Source organism: Panthera leo, chromosome B4 (assembly GCF_018350215.1).
Source record: "Panthera leo isolate Ple1 chromosome B4, P.leo_Ple1_pat1.1, whole genome shotgun sequence".
NCBI lineage: Eukaryota > Metazoa > Chordata > Mammalia > Carnivora > Felidae > Panthera > Panthera leo.
In genome coordinates, this window is record NC_056685.1 from 103,194,217 (window position 1) to 103,208,357 (window position 14,141).

Consider the following 14,141-nt stretch of genomic DNA (forward strand, 5'->3'; position numbering starts at 1 on the left):
TATCACTTTTCATTTTTAATACTTCTTTTCTTAAATTTACAACTTCAATAAAGTTCTCCTTTAGATATTTTTTAACCACATTGTCTAGGCTTGGCTTATTTGTCATATCTACCGCATCGTATACATTATTATGGTTTTAATTCAATAAAAACATTCCCAAAGTATCTCTAGTGTAGAAGGGGGACACTAACTTAGAAAACAAGTTAATAAGTTCCAATAAACATATTATATTCTGAATTGTGTTTTTCAGTGAACTTGGGCAAGAATAGAGTCTTTGTTTTATAGAGAAAAATAAAGTGAATAAAAGAAAAATCTGTATCTACAGCATCCTAAGAATAAAGTTAATTGAAAGGATTCACATTTGTGTGAATCACCCTCTGTCTATACAAACAAGAATGTTTTATGTGTATATGCTACATTATGCAGGTTACAGCGTCGGACACTTTGGGGCAGGGGTGAAGAAGGGCATAAAGGCCAACTTTCAGAGGGATGATTTAATACAGGAAAACAAGAAGGTTGAAGGAATAGGATTTCATCTCAGAGAAGGGAAAAAAAAGAGGGTCTTGAATATGGATTTAAAGGAAGCCAGAGTTACCTAGCTACAGAGAGAAGGAGCAGATGTTAGAGTAGATGAAGGAGTATAGACATAGTGGCTTTTCTGTGTCTATTCCTCCTACAGGTTCACATTGAAGCCACATCCTTTCCTGGTCACTAGGACAGGGCTGTTTAGGTCACTCAGCCTCTGTTTCCAGGACTTAGTACTGTAAAATCAGTTTTAAGAACTACTTTATTATTAACATTCTTCCTATACATATTGTATTCATTTGAGTAAGTACAAGAAAAGTATAATTAATAGACTATATGCAGTTGTTTTTAAAAATGGAAACATTTTAAAATTACATATGACAATAATAAAAGTAGTAACAAGATGGTTCTCTCCTTTAGGTTTATGCGATCAATAGCGCTGGTGCAGGGCCAAATGTTCAGATGAGAATAACCATGGACATTAAAGGTACATACATGAGCTGTCTTCCTGTGAAATACTGTTCTCTTTTTAAAAAATAATTTTTTAAATTTAAATCCAAGTTAGTTAACATATAATGTAATAATGAATCCAGGAATAGAATTTAGTGATTCATCACTTACAGAACACTCAATGCTCATCCCAACAAGTGCCCTCCCTAATGCCCATCCCCCATTTAGCCCATCCCTCCACCCAACACCTTGCCAGCAGCCCTCAGTTTGTTCTCTGTATTTAAGAGTCTCTTATGGTCTTAATAAAAGAGTAATTATAATTAAATTCTGTAATTAGCGTTAAGAATGTAGTCAAGCTTTTAAATGATGCACATGTGGGTGCCTGGGTGGCTCAGTCCGTTAAGCATCTGACTCTTGATTTCAGCTCAGGTCACAATCTCACAGTTTGTGGTATCAAGCCCTGTGTCAGGCTCCACACTATAAATAAATAAACATTAAAAATTAAGTAAATGATGCATATGCAGTAATAAGAATACATTAAGTAATAAACACTGCTTATTAAAGCTATACCTAAAATGTATAAATAATAATGCAAATTATCACCTTAAATAAAGAGAGTGCCCACCTGCTATTCATCTTATATTTCTTTCCCTCTAAATTTGATGTTTTCTGAGGCAAATTTTATACTCTGTTAATGTTCTTAATATTATTGAAGATTCATTGTTCAATTACCCATAACTAGACTTTGACTAGTTTTAATTAAATTCCTTGACTGATCTTTATCTTGAAAGTAAAATTATTTTCAGTTGATCAAATGGCGTTTACTGAACTACCATATATTGAACTTTATGGTTCTGACTATAAAGTAAATCTATCAATTCATTACTATGACAGGTATTGTTTATAGAAAATATAACTAAAATTTGGAGGCTCCCTGCACCACACAAATCAATCCATGAAAGCCAAAAAAGATTGTTAAGAGGATTTTAGAGCTATTCAGGCATTCAGGATACTTTCTCTTCCAGACTGAAAACATATGTGCAAATATGCCATCTCTCAAAGCATCTGTAATAACACCTGTAGAGAGATAAAAACTGAAGTGTATGGACCTTTAGTAGAATGCTTCTCTTTCTGAAGCAAAAAGTAACTTTTCTTAGTCTTTGGTAAGGACACCAGAGCACAATGATTAAATGTTCTAGCACTAGACTGAGTCTAGGGTCGAACTGCTGAGACTGAATCCTCGATTGGCCACTTGATATCTGCTTCACTTAAGGCAAGTGTCTTAACCTCTACAAGCCTGTCAAATGCAGATAATGCTGGGGCCTACCTCACAAATCGTTGTGAAGATTAAAAGAGATAATCTTTGAAAAACCCCTAGGACAGTTCCTGGAAACTAATTCTATTAAGAATAAGAAATATTCACTGTAAGATGAAGCTGATAAATTTTATCTTTTAATCAATGGTAGTTTATATAATTGTAATATTATTTAAAAGTATTAAGATTTGCTTTTAATGACATACTACATACTTGGAATGTACTAATACATAGAGTCTTCAAAAACCTCGGCTATTTTACAAAATGACTTCATAAAAGAAGTATGTCATACAATCTTAGTTTCTTTTTGTTATTCAGTAGCAGACTGGTAAGTATGCAGGTAACAATAGGCTCATTATATTAATTCTTTAGCAGAACTTCCTCTCTCTGTTGCTTTGTTCATCCCGGGGTGAGGATGATTAGTTCTGACTTTCCACTCCTTAGAACAGATAGACTCATGATCAGTTGTCTAAAGAAAATATGTGAGTACTGGTGGCCATGGTGGGGAGCTAGAGAAATATTTTTTCCTAGTAATATGCATGGTTGGTAGCGGTGACATGAAATGATGAAATAATAACAGTTTCCACTTGTTGGAATGAGCACTGGGTGTTATATGTAAGTGATGAATCACTAACTTCTACTCCTGCAACTACTATTACACTATATGTTAACTAACTTGGATCTAAATAAAGTTAAAAAAATAGTAGTCTCATTAAATTTGCATTTGACAAATAATATCAAGTTGGATAGTCATGCCCAATGCCAGATTCCTTTAACTAGATACCTTTTCTTAGGGACTCCCCAGTAGCCTGGCTGAGAGTTTCTCACCCCAAAACCTGAGGCTCTTTCTGCTGAACCCTTCATTTCTTCTTCTCATACGCAGGTACTAGACCTGTGATCTGTGGTCTAAAGGCCCTTGCCATCTACTCCTGTTTACTGTTCCTTGATTCTTCATGGATATTTCCTCCAATAAACTTCTTACACATCTAATATTATAATAGTCTTTATATCTAAGAGGAGTGAGGTAAAGGATCAAGCCAAAAAGATTTGATTCAAATCTTGATATTTACCTTTTATAGCCATGTGACATAAGGTAATTTCCTCATTAATAAAATGGAAATGATATTGCCAATTTTATGGCATAATTTAGAGGCTTTAAAAATTAATAAATATGGAAATTGAAGTTTGAATAAGCAACTTGCTGTGCTCAAACAGCTGGTATACACATATAGCTATGAGATGAAATGAAACAAGAAGTGCTCCTACAAATACTGATTCGGGAGATATTTGTATGCATTGGTGATAAAGTACAAATTATCATGGCACTTTTGGGAATTATTCTGGCAATATCTTTTAAAGTTAGAAATATTCATATCTTGTGTTTCAGAAATTTTATTCTTGGAAATCTATTCCATGGAAATAAAAGGATCAGTAAATAAGGCTAAATATAAGTCTGGTCATTGCAACAAATGTTCAAAACCTGAAGGAAACGTGAATTCCCATTATTAGATAAATTATTGAATAAATATGATGTCACAGTATGATATGCAACATAGTCATTAAAAAGAATGAGTTAGCTCCATACTTGGTGACTTGAGAAGACTTATATAAGACATATTTAAGTGAAAAAAGCAACATGTGGAGTGATTATAATACATAATATAGAATACATAATATATAATAAAGAATCCATTATCTATGGCTTTATGTATTTTATATGGTTATGTGAACATGGAGAAAAATATGGGAGGATATCAGCCATATGTTTGGTGTAGATAACCTGGGAGAGATGCTGGTATGACTAGAATAGAAATTGATGAATCAGCTAAAGGAAATAAAAGAAGAGCCCACTAAAATATTAGTATGATTTAATCCAATTATAAAAATGACATGATTGAGAGCATATATAATTTGAATTTTTGTTAATATGTGAAGAGGAGTCAGATGCCTGAAAATCACACCCGAGTCCCATTATCTCAAGCAAGTCTAAAGTATATCATTAAACCATCAGGAGAAAATAATTGCTAAACATCTGTTGTATTCAAACAAAACTCTGTTTCATTTGTTATTTGTGTTTGTCATCATTTTATCTGTAACTCACCTGCATGAAATGAGAATTTAAATTTTTTTCTCCTCTTCAGAAACAAAAAATCAATTGCAGTGATATTTCTTCTTTGTTTAAAGCTCCAGCACGACCGAAAACCAAACCAACCCCTATTTATGATGCCACAGGAAAATTGCTTGTGACTTCAACAACAATTACAATCAGAATGCCAATATGTTACTACAATGATGATCATGGACCTATCAAAAATGTGCAAGTGCTTGTAACAGAAGCAGGAGGTATCATCAACTGTCAACCTGTCTCGTTAAATTTTAGAGTATGAATTGTTGAATGCTAAAGAAATTTCAGTTCAAAATTAGTAATATTAGGTTGACTACCAATTACCACACAACTGTTGAGCTTAACAGATTGCTAATATTATCATTAGTTATACTAACCATTAATTTATGCGTAAAGTACTTGAACAAGATAAGAAAAGGCATAGTTACAATATGTGATTTACTTTTTCCATATACTGATAGGATTGTTTGAATTTGGCAAGATGGAGTCTTGATAGCTTCTTTGGAGGTATGAACAGAAGAGTTACCCTTTACTGAGAGATGTTCTTTTCTGTACCTGAGAAGTCATCCTCCACAGCAAGCCTATAGATTCATTTGTGATGGGGAAAGATAGGATTTCCTGTTTATGTAGGTAGATCAGCTGAATTATCCCTGGTGGTTCATACAGTGACAGATGTTGCATCCAGATTTTCCTCATGTAATTATAGAAACGTTCTTCAGAAATGTCAAAATACATTCATCTGTTACTTATAATTATTATCCTTTCTTCCTGAAAATAGCTCAGCATGATGGAAATGTAACAAAGTGGTATGATGCATATTTTAATAAACCAAGGCCATACTTTACAAATGAAGGCTTTCCTAACCCCCCATGTACAGAAGCAAAGACAAAATTCAGTGGCAATGAAGAAATCTACATCATAGGTGCTGATAATGCATGCATGATTCCTGGCAATGAAGACAGAATTTGCAATGGACCTTTGAAACCAAAAAAGCAATACTTGTAAGTATAGTTGGTGCTGACTATGCATAATGATAGCAAGCTAATTAACATCTTTCATTCATCCATCTGCCCGTCCTTTCATCTTTCTAGTAAGCACTGGGCATCCATAATGTATCATGACCTAACACATGGTAAAGATCAACATGGTAAGATATTGTCCTTACATTCCATAAATGTACAGTTCTGTAGGGAAAGTAGGCATGCTTCAGAGTAATTATGAGTTGATATGGTAAGTGACAGAAGGACAATATGAAAAACATGTATTGGAGAACATGGGTAGGAGAATTTAATTCTTTCTGTAGAGGATAATGTGACTAACATAATATTTTGTGCTTTTCACCCATTATTTTGCAATACATGCTAATATATGGGTTTTAGAAATGCCATCCTAGTCTTTCATTTGATGACAGCTTCAGTTTATTGGAGTCATAACAATAATTTTCTCCTCTTTGTATTATCAAAACTCTGAATTAGTGATTAAAATCCTTTAATCACTAATATCTTTAATCACTTTAATATCTATCATTTTGCAGATCATAATAATCTAATGTATTAAAAACCACTTCTGATATTCTGGATTTATTAAATGCTCTGTTAAATTAATCATTGGCTCCTGTTAAATTGACTATATTATTTTTTGTCATAAACTAGTTTCATGTTTGCCTGCTAGTTAAAGCATTATTAAATTCTTTATAAACATCCTAGGTCAAGTTAACATTAGAAAAGTAGAGAAGTCAGGCATTCGAAAAAACAGAATGCTCTATCCTCTATTATTAAGTACAGTTACTTTGGCTATTACCTAAAATTTAACCATCATATATATGACAGCTATGAAAACAATATACTAAAAAATGTAATCTTTTTTATTTTGCATATTTGCAAATATGCAAATATTGTTTATTTTGCATATTTGCAACGCAGACTCTTTCATATAATCAATAAAATCATAAAAATTTGAGAATAGTAGAAATTAAATTGTAAAGTGAAACTTTAAGTTTAACATAAACTTTAACATAAGTTTGTTTTGTATTTTAAAATGCCTGGGTATCTATAGTTTTTAAGTAAGATAAATTTCAGTTGTCTCTGAATTTGTTAGAACCACCCATTATGTACCATTTTCTTTTTTTTATGTCATAAAAACATAGAAAGTAAAAATACAGCTGGGCACACAGCATTAAGAAGCATTTTTCTTAATTTGTTAACATGTGAACAAAATAAATTCTATATGACCATTCTAAATCTAGTTCACTGGTATTTTCAAAGGTAGTTGAGGTATAAGTTATTATACTCTATAAAGTATGTTTGTGTAATACACTTTCACACAGACATGAAATAATTCATTCTAAACAAATCTATGAGGAATGTAATCTACTTCATCTGATTAAGCTACTGGGACTGCTCAAGAGTCTGACCAAATCTTTAGTCATTCTCTCGTGTGCAGGATAATTATTCATCTCCCATAAAGAAAGGATATATTGCTCTGATGGCAATTGATTTCTAAGTTTACATCTTGTAAATACATTTTCTTTTGAATAAAAAAATGTGTATTTTTCATTGCTATTTGTTAAATTATTCATAGAAGAAAATCATATAGCATGCAAATTGTTGGTTTAATTTTTTTTTATTTCATAGATTTAAATTTAGAGCCACCAATGTTATGGGACAATTTACTGATTCTGATTATTCTGATCCTGTTAAGACTTTAGGTAAGATATATTCTGTAATTTAATTTCACTGATAATCTCAACATGCTAATCACAGTTGTAACATTCATTAGTGAATATATTAATCCATGACTAATGTTCTCAAGTATAAATTCACTTCAAGGTTAATTAGCCTTTCAAAGGAAAAAATAGCATTTTTGATATTGTTTTAAGTGATGTATGATCCATCTATTCAAATCTGGACATAGATTTTAATATGGTATTGTTTCTATGCTGATGTATACTAACCTTATACTAAGCAAATATTTACTTGATTGTTTAATATACAATCTTATATGTAAAACATTTTTACTTAATAAAAAAGAAAAAGATTTATGGAAATTTTCTTGAAATAATCCTAAAAACTAGAAAATTACCAGCCATTTTAAATTTTATTTTCTTTCTAACCAAGTCTTTCATGAGTTGTTTTCTATTATATCCATGTAATCAGGACTGAATAAAACATAAGTACCATTTAGTCAAATGCAAGTATTCGCCGCCGCCTCCTCCTCCTCCTCCTCCTCCTCCTCCTCCTCCTCCTCCTCCTCCTCCTCCTTCTCCTCCTCCTCCTTCTCCTCCTCCTCCTCCTCCTCCTCCTCCTCCTCCTCCTCCTCCTCCTCCTTCTCCTTCTCCTCCTCCTCCTCCTCCTCCTCCTCCTCCTTCTCCTCCACTTCTCCTCCCCCTCACCTCCTCTCCTCCTCCTTCTTCACCATTATCATCTTGTAGGCTCTTTGTGTGTACTAACTGATGGACTCTTCATGACTTTTAATTTACATCAGTAGTTTTCAACCAGAGTGATTTTATTCTCCAGGGGATGTGTAGCAATGGCTGTAGCCACTTTTGGTGGTTACAATTATGGGTCCAAGCTACTGGCATCTAGTGGGCAGAGGCCAGGGAAGCTACTGAACATCCTACATTGCATAGCATAGCCCCTTCAGCAAAGAATTATTTAGTGCATAATGTCAGTAGTGCTGAGATTGAGAGAAGCTGTTCAGTACTAATTTTAGCTCCATTATATAGATGAGGAAACCAAAGTTCAGATTACGTAATTAAATGACTCTGCCAGGATTCTAGCACAGATCCCATAACCATTACAGTACAAATACAGGATTTAGACCTAGATTCAAATCTTGACTCTGCTACTTGAGAAAATAACTTTTATAAACCTTAGTTTCCTTATTTAGAAAATGATGATGATAGTCCCCCTTCAGATTTAAATAAAATAGCATATGTAAAAATATTACTATTTCACAGTAAAAAAAAATTTTAATAGCTTCTTTTCAGATCAGTTATAATCAACGATTTTTAAAATATACTTTTTTAGGAGATCTTGTTTCCTTAGGATTTCTCTAAGTACATCACAGCCCCTATTTTCTCTGTGTTAAGCTCTGAGAATGTGGACCGCTGTGTGTCATTCAGATCCATAACATAATACGAGCTACAACAGATTTCAGTGCGAGTTGTGGCTGGAAGAAGTTAGATTTTTCCCATCATTTTCAGTTAGAAATTCTTATCCAGTTATGGAACATTAATTGTCTAAAATGCCAGCTTCCACAGCCTCTACTTAGTTAAGGCAATTTTGAACCTTGAAGATACAAAGAAGGGGCTCATGGTTTGCTCTATAGATGTTTTTAGAGGAATGACTTGAATTTCTTTGGCTATCCTGTCTAATTCCATGAAATGAATGGCTTGATTAATTTACCAAGTAATTAAATCATTTTACAATTGGCTGACAAGCCTGTGGTTTTGAAATTGTGTGGAGTATTTCTTCATTGGAGAGGTGAATTTATCACACCCTGTCATCACCACAGTGAAGTAAATGTCTTGATGGCATCAGCATAATTTCTGTTAGGTTATAGCATTCAGAAACTGTTTCCACCCCCAAATGGGGATCCTGGTGTGTGTACTGATGGAAGAGAAAAGACATAGACAAAGCGGATAGCTCATGTGTCTCAGGGAGATGACATTTTGTAGGAGCAGCACTAAAGAGATTGCCTTGCTCTGTAGTTTGTCATGTACCTTGTCTCTCATAGATGGCTGGTTTCATGCAGATTATTGATGTGAGGATACATTCAGTCAGTTATCTGAGAGACGAAGTTACGACATCCAGGGTAATCGGAATGAAAAAGGGGAAAGTCAAGTCTCAGAAACCATGGTGTGCAGGGATACGATTCCTCACATTCTGCCAAATGGCTTCCCTCTGGCCAAGGCTGGGCCTCATCTAGTACTTTGGCTGCAGGTAGTCTCAAGGTGCTCCTCAGTGATGCTCTTCTTTTTCTTCCTTTCTCTCACAGCCAATGCAGTGGAATAAAATCATTAATTCTAAAAGGTAGCAGAAATATACCATCAGTTCTCTGGTTCTTTGAAATCATGACTGTCTCCTCCCTAAGTCATCCAGGTGCTAATGTTTGTGTGCCTTGGTAACAGCAGGAGTCAAAAGGGAATGTAAGAAATGGAACAGAAGGCAGAGCACAGGAGCCTGGCAAGGTTAGCGAAGGAAGCACTGCTGAAACATAGATTGCACGTATAAGGTAGAAAACCATTAGGTGTTCCATGCATCTATGCTCAAATTTTACAAAGTTCATATATTATTTATAGACCAGAGACATAAGGACAGGCTGCTCCTTAGAGTTTCTCCCATGGACTCTCTTCTGATGAACAGTGGCTTTGTATTAGGCTTTATATTATGCTTATTCTGGGTTGAACACATAGAGTTCTACTATCTAGATAGTCATTTATAGTTAGCAAAAGAGCAACAAGCAGGAGTGGAGAAGATGACTAGGAGTACAACACTGAGTTGTGGTGAAAGGAGATGTTCAGATTTGAAGTATGGAGTGTATCATTAGAGCAGAATTCCTCAATGTCTAGACAAGTAGCCCAGTCATTTGGCTGGTTAATGGATTTACTACCATCAATTTCTGTCCTCACATTTTATCTGGCTATTGGATCTTGGGGTTCTGTGGATATCAGATTAACCCTGATGGGTCAGGCACCAAAGAGCACCCTCCGGAAATGGATCTTGTCCGTGATTTGACACTAATAAAAGGCCATGGAGTCATAAGAGTTTTTGGAAAAAGAACATTGCCAAGGAAGATATAGTAGAAGGACTCAAAAAGGAAATAAATTTGACCATTCCTACAGTGGTCAATGGCAAGAATAGTTTTGTGCCTGTGAGAATGGGAGCAAGCAAATAGTAAAATGCATTGGTATAATACCCTGCCGTCATCATAAGATTACAAAGGATGTTTGTGTCCTTGTTTCTCTCAAATATACCATGGATTGGAGTAGATGATACCATTTACAACAGGTTAGAGGCTCCCAACATTCCTAACAAGTCTGCTGAGGACTTATGTGTGGATGTGATCTCAGACTTCAGTGAAAGAAGTGAAGGTACCATCTAGGTCATCAAACTACCAGTGGATACACATTTGTTCACCAGTATTGAGCATAGCACAGGCAGTGATCTCCAGGCTAAGTTACCTATCAGTAAATCCTTCGGGATTTAAAAGCCTTCACAAGGCTGTCTTTTTAAGTTAGTGCAGAGTAAACATTTCTGTCATATTTGATAGTGGTTGCGCCTCTTAGAGATACAATTATTTGGAAGTTAAAATTAGGGGCAAAATAATCACCACAGACTGATGAACTAAAAGGTTTAAGTTTAGTGAAAAGGGTTAACAAAAGTACAAATGAGAAGGGGCCAAGCAGGGCTTTGCTGAATAAGGATGAATGTGTGGAAGAGGAGTTTGTACTTAGGGAAATCTTTATGGCCTGTAGGAACAAACAAGGGAAATGACATATGCCATTATTTTAATCCTAAAGAAATACCTACAACTTACTTGATTTTGATTTCACTCAGCATTGAGCATTAACATTTTTATTAACAAAATTCGTAAGAATCCTTCTTAAACTCTTTTTTAAAATCCTCTTTAGGCACATCAGTTTATGGAAACTGCTCATAGGCAATGTTTTGATTACAAGGTTTAATTATAGAAGATTCCTGTGATTTAAAAAGCAGACACTCCTTTCTGCACCTTACAGGGCTTCATTAAAGCTGAACAAGATGAAACCTTAAACCCCATGGCAAAGGCACTCTATGATTGTTTTCTTTTGTCATAATACTTCTCATTTAATTATTATGCTAACAATGGGAAGTTCCAATATGCTCACTTAGAAACAGAAATAGGGCGTCTCTATGTATTTTTTTTTTTTTTTTTTTTTTTTTTTTGCAGCAAAAGGATCACTTGTCCCCAAGACACCAGGGGAATGAAGAAAGGTTTATGATGTTAACGAGGCACTGGTAATGTGGTGCTGAACCTCATAAACTTTGCAGTCAGTCAGACATATTTTGGGCAGTATAGGGATATATTAAATTTATGTGAACTTGGGTCGGTTACTTAACAAATTAACTTCTGAAATCTTCATTCCAAAATGAGAATAATAATACCTCCCTCATAAGCTAACTGGAAGATTAAATCAGATGAATGAATGGATGAATGAATACAAAATGTTTATTAATAAAGATAATTGTCTATTTATATGCCAAGGCTTTTATGAGGGTTTTTATGCATAACCCCACATATTCTTCACAAAACTATTAACATAACTTCCTATTTATAGGTATCCTCAATTGATTGGTAAGAAATCTGAAAATGGGTTTTTAAGCAACTTGCCCGCCCAAGGTTACAGAGGTCGGACATGACAGCACCAGCCTTTAGACCCAGGCAGCTGGACTCAAGCCAGTGCTGTGCTTGTAACCGCTGTATACAGTGTCTGGAAATCTCTAAGTGTCCAATTGGGTTGCAATTGCGTTACTCTTGGAGCTTTTTCTGTTCCCACGGACTTCCTGTCCTTGCCTTACCATTTTCTCCTTGCAACATTTTTAATTACTTCCAGCTGTTTTCTTTTCATCTTCTTGTGTTAGCTTTTTGAGATTAGCATTCACACATGAGTATGCTTTATTTTTGCACATGAAGATACAAAAATTCTTTTTGTTTTTTTTAAACAAGGAATAAATCACTTTTCTCTGCACCCTGGAAACCACTGTTTATTATTTACTTTTAATATTTTGCCAAACTTATGCATGAAAATAATATGTCTTGGGTATTTTAACTTACATCTCTTCAATTATGAAATTGAGTGACTTTTAATACATTGTGCAGTTCTTGAATATCTTGGATGATTAGTGCTGTTCAAAAGAGAAGAAGAGATCCTTATACTTAAGTTCTAAGAATTTATTTTCTTTTAAGATTAATAATAATTTTAAGATCTTTCACATGACATACCTCTATATCAAGAGGAAGATATGTCCTATGAGCTTTAGAACTCATGTAATTCAAGATTCTTCTTAGAGTTATAAAACTGGCTTAAGTCAGATCTATCAGCTGAGTTTAAATAATGATAATTTCAATCAAAAATACTTATGAAAAATAGTGATTTATAATTATGATTGCTTACTTACAGCAGTACATTTTATTATGCAAATAAAACAATTTAAAGTGGACTTTTGTAGGATTTTAAGTCTAGTCAGGAAATGACTTCTGCTTATTACAAAAAGAGTCATGTTTATATTTTCACGTGAAGAATTCAATTTTCTGTGGAAGAATCTGGAGGCGTGCCTTCATTTTGTGCAGTAATGTTCTGTAGGTATATGCATAGCAGTGAATCAGAGTTTGTACTGGACAGCCATGGTACACTTTGTCCTTTCCTACTAGTACATTTGTAATACGTGTGCCCAAAGGATTACATATTGTTTATTAATACATTATATGTCATTTCCTCACTTCACTTGGCTAGCGCTTTGAAATGGTAATCCAATCTCAAACACTTCTTTGTGGTCTATGAAATCATTTTTTTCCCCCACTGGGTTCTGAGGACCAGTGATTCAGTATTACCTGATACAGATTATTCTTTGTTCATCTTCATATGTTTCCTTTCCCAAGCATATTCAATTAGAGTCAGAATGTGAAAATTCATAAAAACAAGCCATTCATATGTTAATATATTAAAAAGAGGTATCTAAAATACTTTATGAGCTACATGCTGCTTTACAGTCTCCTAAACTTAGCTGGAGATGCTAGATGACCATGAAACTCTGGTAACTGTTTTTAAGATTCAGTGTTCATTCGAGTCTACCATGCAAAATAGCCACAGGAACCCTTTCCTGTTGTTAACATTTTATAAGCACCAGTCCAGGGAAAAAAGGTGAAATACTAATCCTTGCATACTATACAGATAGGTAACCTATTTTATTTTGTCACTTAACTTTAATACTTTTTACAGTAAAATTATAAATTATAACTCATATAACTTAAAGTTGATTATAATTATAATTAATAATTACTTAAAAGTAAATGATAAATACCTTGTATGTTCTTATTTGGTTCAATGCTGATCTTCAAACTGAAAATTTTCAGTATCTATTTCAAAACCAATATTTATATTCATAAGTAAATTTATCAAGTATTTATTAAGCATTTACTATCTATCTGGTACTATTCTCAGAACTTGGAATACAGTTTTGAATAAAACAAAGACTCCTGTCCTTAGGGAACTTTACATTATGGACAGATAATGAACCATGAGGATAATAAATAAATGTATTATAAGATATATTAAAGTGTGATGAGGGCAATGGAGAAAAGAAAAAGTAGAACAGAGTACAGAGGATATAGAAGGGGAAAGGCTGAAGTGAGGAAGTTGTAAGTTTCCATTTTAAATATGATGATGTCTTAGTCTGCTTAGGCTACCATAACAAAATACCATAGGCTTAAACAACAGAAATCTTTCTCACAGACACTAGAAATCTAAGAACTGAGTTCCAATCAATTTGTTATGTGGTGGGAGCTCTCTTCCTGGCTGGCAGGAGGCCTCCTTCTTGTTGTTTTCATATGGCTTTTCCCCAGTACATGAGCACAGAGGGAGAGAGCTAGCTTTCTGGTGTCCTTTCTTATAAGAACACTAGGTTTATTGGATTAGGGCCCAACCCTTATGGCCTCATTTAATGTTAATTACTTCCTTACTCC

General features: G+C 34.2%; 1 protein-coding gene across 1 annotated transcript in view; it reads left to right on the forward strand.

Annotated features, from left to right (window-relative positions):
* The window catches only part of PTPRQ (protein tyrosine phosphatase receptor type Q), a 199,271-nt gene that overhangs the window by 134,247 nt on the left and 50,883 nt on the right, over positions 1-14,141 (forward strand). Inside the window, exons 30-33 of the mRNA XM_042944646.1 lie at positions 946-1,012; positions 4,475-4,633; positions 5,194-5,416; positions 7,049-7,122. Of these exons, the coding sequence (XP_042800580.1) occupies positions 946-1,012; positions 4,475-4,633; positions 5,194-5,416; positions 7,049-7,122 (523 nt within the window). The remainder of the gene's footprint in view (positions 1-945; positions 1,013-4,474; positions 4,634-5,193; positions 5,417-7,048; positions 7,123-14,141) is intronic.